Source organism: Eleutherodactylus coqui, chromosome 5, assembly GCF_035609145.1.
Source record: "Eleutherodactylus coqui strain aEleCoq1 chromosome 5, aEleCoq1.hap1, whole genome shotgun sequence".
Lineage (NCBI taxonomy): Eukaryota > Metazoa > Chordata > Amphibia > Anura > Eleutherodactylidae > Eleutherodactylus > Eleutherodactylus coqui.
The window spans coordinates 164,812,594-164,824,863 of NC_089841.1; the positions used below are offsets into that span (position 1 = coordinate 164,812,594).

General features: G+C 46.2%; 2 protein-coding genes across 2 annotated transcripts in view; both read left to right on the forward strand.

Annotated features, from left to right (window-relative positions):
- Window positions 1-285: 285 nt before the first annotated feature.
- Window positions 286-5,352, forward strand: RPLP0 (ribosomal protein lateral stalk subunit P0). The gene is made up of 8 exons (XM_066603659.1): window positions 286-337; window positions 1,651-1,758; window positions 2,119-2,294; window positions 2,379-2,466; window positions 2,920-3,066; window positions 3,211-3,396; window positions 3,478-3,618; window positions 5,154-5,352. Exons 2-8 carry the CDS (start codon window positions 1,705-1,707, stop codon window positions 5,304-5,306), a joined length of 945 nt encoding a protein of 314 aa, XP_066459756.1. The 5' UTR covers window positions 286-337; window positions 1,651-1,704; the 3' UTR covers window positions 5,307-5,352.
- Window positions 5,353-11,795: 6,443 nt separating this feature from the next.
- The window catches only part of GCN1 (GCN1 activator of EIF2AK4), a 65,320-nt gene continuing 64,845 nt past the window's right edge, over window positions 11,796-12,270 (forward strand). Inside the window, exon 1 of the mRNA XM_066603661.1 lies at window positions 11,796-11,820. Coding sequence (XP_066459758.1) covers window positions 11,803-11,820 — 18 coding nt within the window. The 5' untranslated portion in view covers window positions 11,796-11,802. The remainder of the gene's footprint in view (window positions 11,821-12,270) is intronic.

Consider the following 12,270-nt stretch of genomic DNA (forward strand, 5'->3'; position numbering starts at 1 on the left):
TAATTCCAATAACGACGTAATGTTAATCAGCTCAATAAATATATTGCATCTTCCTTCCCTTGCTTGCACACTCTTTCGCTGTAATACCTCCACGCCACTAGGGGCCGCCGCTTCATGTGCTTTACATGAATTACGACTTTTTCCAGTCACGTATTCTTTGAGAACACTAGTTTGAGTGACTTCCTCCGTGTCCAATAACAGGCGAAACATCAAAACGTCATATCCAATCAGCGTTGGAACTGAAGATTTCTAGCGTGTTGATTGGTTGACTTCGTGTAATATAAAAGCGCAATTTCGCCTTTCCGCCCCCTTTTACTTTCCGGAGCCCTCGTGTGAGGTACGTGTGGCTAGCAGTAGAGGCTGCTCCGCTCGGCGAGTGCGCGGGGTTCCGTATCCTCCGGTCTCCTCTTTAGTGCCCTGCCGCTACGAGCGAGGTCTTATCCCGCCACATTGTGCCGCAGCCGCATGTGAATGTGCGCCGTGTCACCGGCGGCCCTTCACAGTGCTTTGTTATGGGACTCTTTCTGCACCTCAGTGTTGTGGCCATCATTAGTGTCCCCTAATGTGATAATCACGTGGGTCTTACTGGGGAAATATGTCCTCTCCGTAGACTCAACCACAGCAGTCTGATAGTTGTGGCTCCCACACCCGGAGCCTGCACCACCCCGGCCCGGGAGAGGAGGAGGGCGGGCAGGGACAAGTGTCAAATTGTGCAAAATTGGAGAAACACAATACCAAACTCGTGTATATTATATATAGTTTGTAAGGAGCTGTAGAATAAGGTTAGCAGGGCATCTATACTAATTAGTGGGCACTAGAACTCCTCCAGACTGTTCTACATTCTAAAAAAAAAGTTATCCAGCACATCTGTACCCCGAATGGCTCCTATAAAGAATACACTGTTCCTGTAGTGACACTGAATTAAAGATTAATTCCTTCCTTGAGACATTGTGGTATTGGTTTACAGAGGATTACTGGGTGTAGTAGTCCTTGTAAGTATGGCCTCATGGGCAGGGCGGGAGCCGGCTGCGGAAGCCAACCTTGCCCGCGGCTGGGGACAGTGCTTACCTGCCCGGTTCTTCACTGCAGACAGGTGCGGAAGCTTTTTTATTTTTTAAATCTCCTTTCCCGCGGATCGGACGGCTTCCGTTGACTTCAATGGAAGCCGTCTGTGTGGGATCTGCAGCAAAACGGAGCATGGTACGATTTGTTTTCCGGACCAGAAGGTCTACAAATCAAATCTGCATGCTTTAATTCGGCTGCGGACGCCCATGCCTTCCTATGGGCGGCGGATCATCCGCCCGTGGACATGAGCCCTAAGGGTGCTTTTACACGTAATGATTTATTGTCGCACAGCGAATGATGTCAGAGCTGGCTCATGCAGCCTGTTTACGTTGTCGGCTCGTTCGCTGTACCAGTGAATGAGAACGAACGGTCAGTATTAAAACCAAATAATTGGTAAATGAGCCAACAATGATTTTCATTAATAAGCAAACGAATTCTCGTTCAATCGTTGGCCGTGTTTGCGCTGAACAATTATCGGTCAAATTTGCACAATCCAGAATTTTTTGAGCAGTAGTTTAAGCGCACAATAACTGGTACTCGTAGCGCTGTGGTTTCAGCTAATATCATTGTCTATTTCTTTCACAGGATCATCAGGTCTTTAAACCCTTTTTGTGGCAATCCTTGGAAGCACTTGTCAAGATGCCCAGGGAAGACAGGGCTACGTGGAAGTCCAACTATTTTATGAAAATCATCGTAAGTGCTTTATAGAAGTGTCTTGATTCTGTAAACGGGTTACTTCATGAATGGATAAACTGATATACTTGGTGCCCCCATGGGCCTTGATGGTTTCCATCAGTCCACAGAGCTAATAACCGTATTCTGCATGGTAGTAAAGTTCTCTAGCACTCTGCTACAGAGATAATAGGGGGCAGAAGTTGCAGAGTGGATGGGACACGTTGCTGTCAGCACTATAAGGAACTAAAGTATGAGCGGCCATATTCGGATATGTCTGAATATACATTAAATGGAAGCATCCTGCTTTAATTCTAGCCTGTTTGAAAAGTGCTGAATCTACTACCCAGAGATTTTATATGAACTTTTTTTCCCTTGCAGCAACTGCTGGATGATTATCCAAAATGCTTTATCGTGGGGGCGGACAATGTAGGCTCAAAGCAAATGCAACAGATCCGTATGTCCCTGCGTGGGAAAGCTGTTGTGCTGATGGGAAAGAACACCATGATGCGCAAAGCTATCCGTGGCCACTTGGAAAATAACTCTGCTCTGGAGAAGTAAGTAGTTAATTTTACGCATTGAGATGTATTTTTAGTTTCCTTTATACGAATGATTGATATATATATATTTTTTTTTTTCAGGCTTCTGCCTCACATCAAGGGAAATGTGGGATTTGTTTTCACCAAGGAAGATCTCACAGAAGTGCGAGATATGTTGCTTGCCAACAAGGTAAACAAAACCGCATAAGGTAGAACGTAGCCTGTGGGTATTGATGGGGGATCTGTTGGTCTGTGTAGGCTTTCCTTAAACAAAGTTATAAGTTCTATATAGTTGATACCAAGAAAAAATTACTTTCTGCTAAAAAGCATACATGGGAGTACTTTCACATACATGTGTTGCTTCCTTCCTGTATTGGTAAGGCTGCATGGTAACTTTTTTATTTTTTTGCTTTCAAGCAACAGCTCTTAGAAACTATGTGCAGTATTGTACACTGCAGTTTCCCCATTTAGTCAACGGGGCAATATAAAACTGATGGATAGATAATATAATGCAAACAGTATTGCACATGTACAAGGTTAATGCTGTCACTATTACTATGTAGATTGGGGACCGTTATAGAAGTATTGGATTTATGGCCATTATTCAGGAATGCTAAAGTTTCCTCTGGTTAATATTTTGTAGGTGCCAGCTTCTGCTCGTGCTGGAGCCATTGCACCTTGTGATGTCACAGTGCCTGCCCAGAATACTGGTTTGGGCCCTGAGAAGACATCCTTCTTCCAGGCTTTGGGAATCACTACTAAAATCTCCAGAGGAACCATTGAAATTCTGGTAAGTGATGGACTTTTTGCCCAAACTTGAAATGCATTTTGTTTATAATAGAAAGTCACGTACAGAATTTGTTTGCACAGAGGGCAGCGTTATATTTTTATAGTCCCTATTGGATTATCGGCAAAAAAACCCTTTTCTCTGCAGAGTGACGTACAGCTGATTAAGACTGGAGACAAGGTGGGTGCCAGTGAAGCCACCCTGCTGAACATGTTGAACATTTCTCCATTCTCCTTTGGTTTGATCATCCAACAAGTCTATGACAACGGAAGCATTTACAGCCCAGAGGTCTTGGACATCACAGAAGATTCCCTGAGAACCCGGTTTTTGGAGGTATGTTGCTGATGCGAATTAAAACAGTTCAATTAAGGTTGCCAGCTAAGTGTGACTTTAATCTCTATGTTCTTTCTTTAGGGTGTGCGCAATGTGGCCAGTGTTTGCCTGCAGATTGGTTATCCCACTGTTGCCTCTGTTCCTCACTCCGTCATTAATGGATATAAGCGGGTTCTTGCTGTTGCAGTAGAGACAAACTATAGCTTCCCATTGGCAGACAAGGTAAAATAATGAATGTTGGGTGACTTACATAGTTAATAATAAAGGTAACACAGGCAGATTTTTGCTGCGGAATGCGTGGCGGGCGCCTGGGTTCCGCAGCAATATCTCTCCATAGCATGCAATGTAAAAGTGATTCTTTCACGCACGTGAGCAGAAATCGATTGCGCTTTCTGCTCGCGAAGGAAAAATCGCAGCATGCTTAATTTCAGTGCGTTTTCAAGACGGACTGCTGCCATTGAAGTCAATGGAAGCCATCTGACACGCAGCCTTTCTGGAATCTCAATTCCGGAAAGGTTGTGGAACCTGCATCATCGCCTATCGACGGCACGGGGAAATCTACTGCACATATGCGATGGCCAGCCCATCCGCAGTACAGAAAATGAAGAAAAATGCAGGTACGCAGGGGGTCACGGACGGATTCTGTGCGGGATTCCCCACGCGGAGTCCATGCATGCCATGTGCATGAGGCCTCATATTGAGGGTTTCAGCAAGGGGCAATGGCCCACATATATAAAAGCTTTTGCAGAAAAGTTTGGCCAAATTTTAATCAGATCACTGCTTTTATTTTTAAACTGTTTGGAGAACGTTGCAATCTGATTACCAGACCCTCGATCTAACATGGACACTTCTGCTGCAGACCCCTGTAACACTTGTAGTGTTAAAATATGCTTGGCTGTCTTTTTTTTCTGGAATCTGTTTTGTGCATTGCAAGGGGAGTAAATGTGGATAACCCTTAGCGTTTGTTCATACATAGCTGATTTGGTACCGATTTTGGTGAAGTCTGCCATGTATGAACATACCCTTGGGCAACAGTCACAAGTATGTTTTCCGCAGCAGAACATCAGTTTCAAAATCTGCATGCGACACTTGGATTTTGGTGTGGATTTCAACCCCTCATTTGAGGATGTGAAATCCATGCTCAAATCCGCAGCAAAAAGTTGAGCACATGTCAATTCTACAAGTGATGCTGCACAGCATTTATCTCCACGATGGGGATGAGATTTGTTAGATCTTATCAGCATGGCTGCATTTACGTCCTGTGTGAACATAAACGAAGTCCTCCAGCACACTATAATTCCATGGATAGCGCATAGCCCCATTATAACCTATGGGGCTATGCACATGGATATTTTTTCACACAGACCAAGGATTCACATGAACAAAAAACCTCATGGCATGTCTTTCTCCTGTCCATTTCATGGACAAGAAATAGGACATGCCAGTGACTGTGCTGTGTCAGTGTAGATCAGATATCACATAGACTGGTGTCTATGTGCTGTCTAATGGGAGTTGTGCCCAATTCTCTGAGGCACATCTTGCGGTTATGCCAAGTGTGAACGCATTGTCGTCAGCCATCAGTAATGGGACCTCTTGCATACTAGTCCATGTGCCATATTAGAGACTTTTCTCCTTGAAGATTTCTGAAATGAAGTCTTGTAGGATGGCTCATAGTCTACTATAATATTTGCTATAATTAGTAAACAATGTATCATGTTCTGCTCTGTAAGATCATTTCTCGGCATTCTGTTTTACAGGTTAAGGCTTTCTTGGCAGATCCATCTGCCTTTGCTGTTGCTGCTCCTGTTGTGGTGGCTGCTGCAGCTCCTGCTGCTGCACCTGCTCAGGAGGAGAAGAAAGAAGAGTCTGAGGAGTCGGATGATGATATGGGATTTGGACTCTTTGACTAAGATGTTTCATCTGTGAGCTTATATAAATAAAATTCCATTCAACTAACGCCTGGTGTTTAATCATTAATATGTAAGTGGCACAATAAGCTTTTTAAAGGTCAAACAGTTGCTCTAAAGTTGATTTTTTTTTAATTTTTTTTTTTTATATAGCCCAACCAATTTTCATAAAAACATCACAGTGTAATTTAGGTGTAACGACTGGTTTGGTGCAGACAACTCAAACAGTACACATTAGGTATTACCCTTTCCAATCCAATTTTCCTGCCCACTAACAGTGTGTTGTGGATTCCTTGATATTACTCAACAGACACCCATAAAACTTATCTGTCATGATTTTATTAGCAATTGTTTTGAAAATTAAACGTGAGTTATGAGCATTTCACATCAGGAAGATCTTTTGTAATCCTGTAAATGTATGGAAGTTGTTAATGAGTAGGGATGAGCGAGTATACTCGCTAAGGCACTACTCGCTCGAGTAATGTGCCTTAGCCGAGTATCTCCCCGCTCGTCCCTAAAGATTCGGGGGCCGGCGGGGAGCTGCGGGGGAGAGCCGGGAGGAACGGAGGGGAGATGTCTCTCTCCCGCCCGCTCTCTCCTGCTCCCCGCCGCAACTCACCTGTCAGCTAAGGCGGCTCCCGAATCTTCAGGGACGAGCAGGGAGATACTCGGCTAAGGCACATTACTCGAGTGAGTAGTGCCTTAGCGAGTATGCTCGCTCATCCCTATTAATGAGCTTTACAATCTGATGTACAGGGTATAATGAGTAAGGATAGGGACCCACGCTGTGGTGAGCTGTATTCAGGCAATATCCAGAAGACTGACCTTTTTCACACAATCGTCTGGCCGGTGGACAAGGTCTTGGCCGTACGTAGTTTACCGCAGTGTAGGACCCTATTCTTTACTGATCTACATATTAGATAGTAAGATACATGATTAACGCTAGCTATGTTGCTACGAGAAACCCAGCTATACAGGGGTGTCACAGTAGGAGACAGGGAAGAGCGGGTGGCTTTATACGCCGATCTCCTGCTTTTCTTGGCAGACCCTGAGTCAACCCTCCCCCACGTAATAAATCTAATTAATATATTTGGTGACTTTTCGGGCCTTCAAATCAACTGGACTAAATCAGCCCTGATGCCTGTTTCCGGGGGAAGCCGTTTGGCAGATATCGACTCACTCTGCGGCCTCCAGATATCCAATCAGTTTAAATACCTGGGGTTACAGATAACCAATGATGTGGGAAGGTCTTTAGAGCTAAATGTATTCCCCCTCATACATCTATTCAGGTCCAAGTTTAAAATATGGGGCTCCTTGCCGCTTTCAGTGGCGGGGCGCATTAACCTTATCAAACTGATAGTATTACCAAAGTGCCTATACATAATGCAGCATGTGTCGGTACATATCCCGACCCGCTTCTTTAAATCCATGCAGTCCCTGATGTCTTCCTTTATTTGGGGAAACTCCCGCCCCAAATTACGAATCTCGACGCTTCAAAGGCCGAAGCAAGATGCGGGTGCTGCCCTGCCATATCTATTCCTCTACTATGTGGCCAGTCAGCTAATTCACTTGAGAAGCTGGCTGAGTGATGACCCTCTCCTCAACTCTGAGGCGCATCTAGCACATTACCTAAAAATCCCTAGATTGTGGCCCTTGCTGGAATCTTCTATTCTAACAGGCAAAATGTTACCAATTCATAGGTTAGCCTCTCAGGTCTGGCGGCGGGCCAAGTCAATTAGCCAGTTCATGGACATAATAGCTGACACTCCCTTTGACGTAATCCTGGGCTTCCGGAAGTGCTCCGATTGGAAGATGCCCAGGTTTGGGAACAATATGGCATCCGGACCCTGGCAGACCTCTATCCACAGAACACCCTGTCTTCATTTGAGCAATTACAGAACAAATATGAGCTACCACGCTCCCATTTCTATAGATTTCTCCAGATCAGACACGCTTTGCAGGCGCAGTTCCCACCGCCCAGACCTGCTATCTCTCATTACCCCTTAATAGGCATCCTTTGTCCCCAGGGCCCTCAGGGCCTCATATCGGCACTATACTCCCACCTTATCTCAATACGAGCCTCTCAAGATATACCCTCTGCCCTAATAAAATGGAGGACACTGATACCGACTCTAACAGACGATACGTTCCAAGAGCTTTTGGAATCTCCTCTATATGTATCCCCAGCAGCCAATAATACACTATATACAGCTGGATCATTTTATCAGTGTTATCTCACTCCAGCAAGATTGTACAAAATGGGCAGAATACAGTCTACAAACTGCATTAGGTGTTCCTGCGAATATTCCGATTTTTGGCATATGATGTGGGAGTGTCCTGTTATTGAAAGCTTCTGGGGGGAGGTCACAGGTTTCCTCTCTGAACTTGTGGAAGTCCCTGTTCCACCGAGCCCAGAGATCTGTTTATTTGGAATATTAGATGAAGAAAGCTGGCAACACCATAAAAAGATTTTTCTGCGGGAATCTTTGTTCCTTGCTAGAAAAACGATTGCACTGCGATGGATGGATCGTAAGAACCCCTCACTCTCAATGTGGAGAAAGCTGGTCAATTCGGTGGTGCCATATAATTATATAGTCTACAAGGGACATAAGTGTCCTGGGAAATTTGATAAAGTGTGGGGTCTGTGGTGCGATTCCCCCCTCACGTTATATTCACCACAATTAATGACTTCATCTATTCTGGAGCTCAGACATGCTCACTAGTGGATACATGTTCTGGAGCGGGACCTGCGGCCTCTGGGATTTGGTCTGCTTATGTGATCTGACTTGAAAGCATTAAATCGTTATTCTTGATGTATCAGGGTGACTGAACCTCCCTACCAATCTAACTATACGAGGTTATGTACTATTTATGTGCTGCACCTGTCTATGACTGTATGTTCCTTATGCTACTTAATTTTCAATAAAACGAGTTTAAAAAAAAAAAGATACATGATTAACTCAACTATGGTCATATATGTCAAACCATGGATTTCTAATGCGCCTTATACAATAACTAGTAAAATGTGAAAATTGTAGTCTGATACCTTTGTAACAGTGACACCTGAAGAAATGTTTTAGCTATCATATCAGATGGGACAGTTTACATCCCAAACACATCAAAAACTCTATGGTGTGTAGCCAGGCCATCAGATACAACCGGATCTGCTCCAGCCCTACAGATAGGGATGAACATTTATACCATCTTAAAAGGACATTTTTAAATCATGGCTACCATCCCACCTCAATTGATGACCAAATTACCAGAGCCACCAAGATACCCAGAAGTCAACTACTCCAATACACAGAGAAGGAAACAATTGTGTGCGTCTAGTAGTGACCTACAATTCACAGCTAGAGGTACTAAGGAAAACAGCAAAGAAACTCCATCATACCCTACACAAGGATGACTGTCTGACCACCATATTCCCGGACCCTCCCCTTCCATGTTACAGGCAACCTCCAAGTTTGAGAAACTTTATCATCAGGAGTGCACTGCCCTCCGACACACAAAAAGGAACTTATCCTTGCAATGTAAGGAGCTGCAAACCCTCACATACACTGACTACAGGGCACAATATGGATTGTCAACACACAGCAGGGACTATGATCCCGGGGACATTCACATGTTCCACATCCAATGTGTACCTGATGCTGTGCATGGGATGTCCTATTGGGGGTCTTTATATTGAAGAAACGGGACAAAACAAAGTGAGGATGGGATCTCGTTGCCACACAAAGACCTAATTACCTGTGGTGGAGCATTTTCCTAGCCACAGGCACCACATGGATAATGGTTACTATTTTAAAAGGCAACTTGGGACAATTTGGGAGTACAAATTTATAACCAACTTTGACACACTCAAGATAGGCATCAACATCTCAAGAAAATTTGTGCAACTCCGTAGAGAAGTGGTGGCGAACCTATAACACGTGTGCCAGAGGCGGCACGCAGAGCCCTCCCTGCTGGCACGCGCACCAGAGTTGTGAATACCGGCAGGGGTGCCGTGGCTCCCCTGCCGGTAGTCACTCAAGGGTGCTGCTAGCGGCACTGATCCCCGGCGCAGACTGACGTCAGTGTGCAGCCAGGATCTTCCTCCCCCCCTTCACTTTTGTCTCCTACTTGGTTCCACGAAAGCAAGGGACAGGAGGCGTCCAACAGCACACAATGATGTCACAGTGTGTACCTAGGATCAGTGCCAGCAGCAGCGCTTCAGTGAGGAGGGGGAAAGTATATGGGTCTCAGGGGGGGAACTATTACTACTGGGGCTGATATAGGGGATACTACTAGTAAGTGTCCCCAATATGGGCCCCAGTAGTAATAGCATTAATACTAGGTCCACTGCAGGATGTTACTATGACTAGGTGGGGCCACTATGACTAGGTGGGGCCGCTGTGAGATGCCACTATGACTAGGTGGGGCCGCTGTGAGATGCCACTATGACTACGTGGGGCTGCTGTGGGATGTCACTTACTACCGGGGCTGCTCTGGGGGTCACTAACTACTAGGGTATGTTTACACGTGGGGGAAATGCTACAGAATGTCCTCAGCAAAAATTTTCGTGGAAAATTCTGCAGTCAAAATCTGCACCCTGTCTATTTTGAAACAGGTCTTTCCTTTTTATAATGACGGAGGTAAAAATCATACGTCGTGATAAGCCCCGCCCCCTAATGTGTAAACACTTTGTGATAAATAATTGGGTTTTGGGTTGCAGTTTGGGCACTCGGTCTCTAAAAGGTTCGCCATCACTGCTGTAAGGGTGACCCCTTAATACCAATTTAGAGACCATAAAACTTTTACAACTTTATCAGTGGACTAATTATTTACTCTGCTCATCCTGTTCTGGTATTGTGTTGAGTGCAGATTAATCACACCATGTCTGTGCCTTTTCAAATGTGTGTGTGTAGATTTCTCTTTGGATCTATTCCATTAAGGCCTCATTCACACGGCAACAAAGTCGTGCGATTTTGTAGTGTTGCTGCAAATCGCATGTACGTGAAGCCCATGCTTTCCTATGGTTTACTTCACACATGCGATGTCTTGTAGCCTGTGACAACCTGACACAAAATCCTCACGTGTCCGTCGATATGCCCGTGTTTCCCTATAGAGCCTTCCTCTCTTTTGCATTGCACGAAAATGTGGTTTTTGTGCGGTGCAACTTTGACAGTAGGAAATCCTACTGTCAAAGTTTTAATCTACGCCCTAGATGCAGAAAAAAAAATACACATACATCACCTTAGATGCGCTGTCAGCCCGGCCGCATCTTCTCCCCGGCTCCCAGCACTGATCATCATCTTCTGTTCTGGCCGGGGATTATAAAATCCCCGCCTTCTGGAAGGGCTAAGCGTCAGCCAATCACAGCCAGCGCTTGATGAATGACTGTGATTTAACCATTCAGATTTACCTGTACAACCTGCACAGTCAACAACCGCATTGCAAAAGCAGGGACAGTTTGTGGTAAAATGTGCAGAATGACCGCGTGGCACACTACTGCAATGTGTGACCTCTGTCTAAGGGGAAGTTCATTCATACGCCCACATTCTTGCTTCGCTTTATAAAACCAGAATGAAATATCCCTTTTGGGGTGAAAGAAATGAAACGTGAAGAGGAGAAGCAGCCGGGTGCTGAGATGTGTTCTGGTTTACCCCCTAGCATGCTCATACACTGTATTCTCTGAAGTGAATGGAAACTAAGCCTGTCGGCAGATGAAACCTCGGGTGTTATAGGAGCATGTACCACCCAGGAAAAATCTGTGTCTGCCATCAGGGAGACGTGTTCAGTTCCACATATGTTGTAGTGAGCAGGAGAGATGCCATGTAGTGTGGCCCCAGACCCACAGGCCACGTCTGACATCACCTGGATGCTCAAAGTGGGCACACGGCTGTAGGCGTATAACACTGCGTGAGTTCCGCACCATTTTTACAGCTGTGGAGCCGGCCATGACCTGCCGTGCTGTTGCGTATGGTGGCGAAATTGGGTATACTCACCTTTCCTGGGGCCCTGGGATGCAGCAGACAGATGATGCTGGCATGGGTGGTGATTTTTGGGTAGATGGGCGGTGGAAGCATAGCCCATCAGAAGCCGTAGCATCACAGTTGGCACTCCTGGCATCAGCGCTTATATCCTTGCAGGCGTTTGGGAACGTGATATCGGCTTCTGATTGGAATGTGCTTCTGCCCAGAGCTGAAAGTCACCGCTGAAATCAGCTGTGCTCGGGACCCCAGGAGAGGGGAGTATACCCTTGTTATTTTAGGCAGGGCGCTGCTGGGGGATGGGGTTTGCTTCAATGACAAAGCCACTTTTACAGTGATGCTCACTGACTAATAACATGCCGCTGCTGACTGGCTGACTGGCACCGCGCTGGACACCCAGAGGCCGACAGCGGGCCTCACTAAGGAAGCGCCGGAAGTGACGTACACGGCGAGCGACACGAGATGAGCTGACTGGGAGAAGCTGGCGGAAGTACTGCAGGATTACTTCCTGTGCCAGGGCCGGTAAGATGGCGGCGGACACGCAGGTTGGTGCGGCACCGGTGCTGGGGACTGGTGTGTGTGAATGCTCGGGCAGTGTTATCAGTGTGTGCGGGGCAGGGGGGCGGTGCGTGCAGCTCTGTGTGGACCGGAGGAAACGGGCGGTGCGGGAGCAGCTGGCGGGTCAGGAGATCCGTCCGCTGCCGCGCTGGTGAGGACACTGGTCGGCTGCAGTGACTGTTGTGCCACTAGAGCTTTCTTGCCATATAAGGGTTCGCACACCAGCGTACGGCACCGTGTATTACGGGCATGCGATAAGCAGTACCGCTCCCACGTCCACCGTGCCTCTCACAGCGTGCGCTAATAAGACCATGCTGTGGACTATATTAGTGCGTATTATGTATACACGCCAGGACAGTATACGGGGATCGCCAGCTGTACTTGTGCGCTGCAAGAAGACCGCTGGTGTGATGAGCCCTGCAGAGAAGCTCTGATAC

What these genes read in the sequence shown, in the direction of transcription:
- RPLP0 (XM_066603659.1), top strand. Translation starts at nt 1,705, where the DNA reads ATGCCCAGGGAAGACAGGGCTACGTGGAAGTCCAACTATTTTATGAAA. An exon ending in AATAACTCTGCTCTGGAGAA is followed by an intron (nt 2,295 to 2,378) that starts GTAAGTAGTTAA and finishes TTTTTTTTTCAG; the next exon opens with GCTTCTGCCTCACATCAAGG. An exon ending in GAGGAACCATTGAAATTCTG is followed by an intron (nt 3,067 to 3,210) that starts GTAAGTGATGGA and finishes TTTTCTCTGCAG; the next exon opens with AGTGACGTACAGCTGATTAA.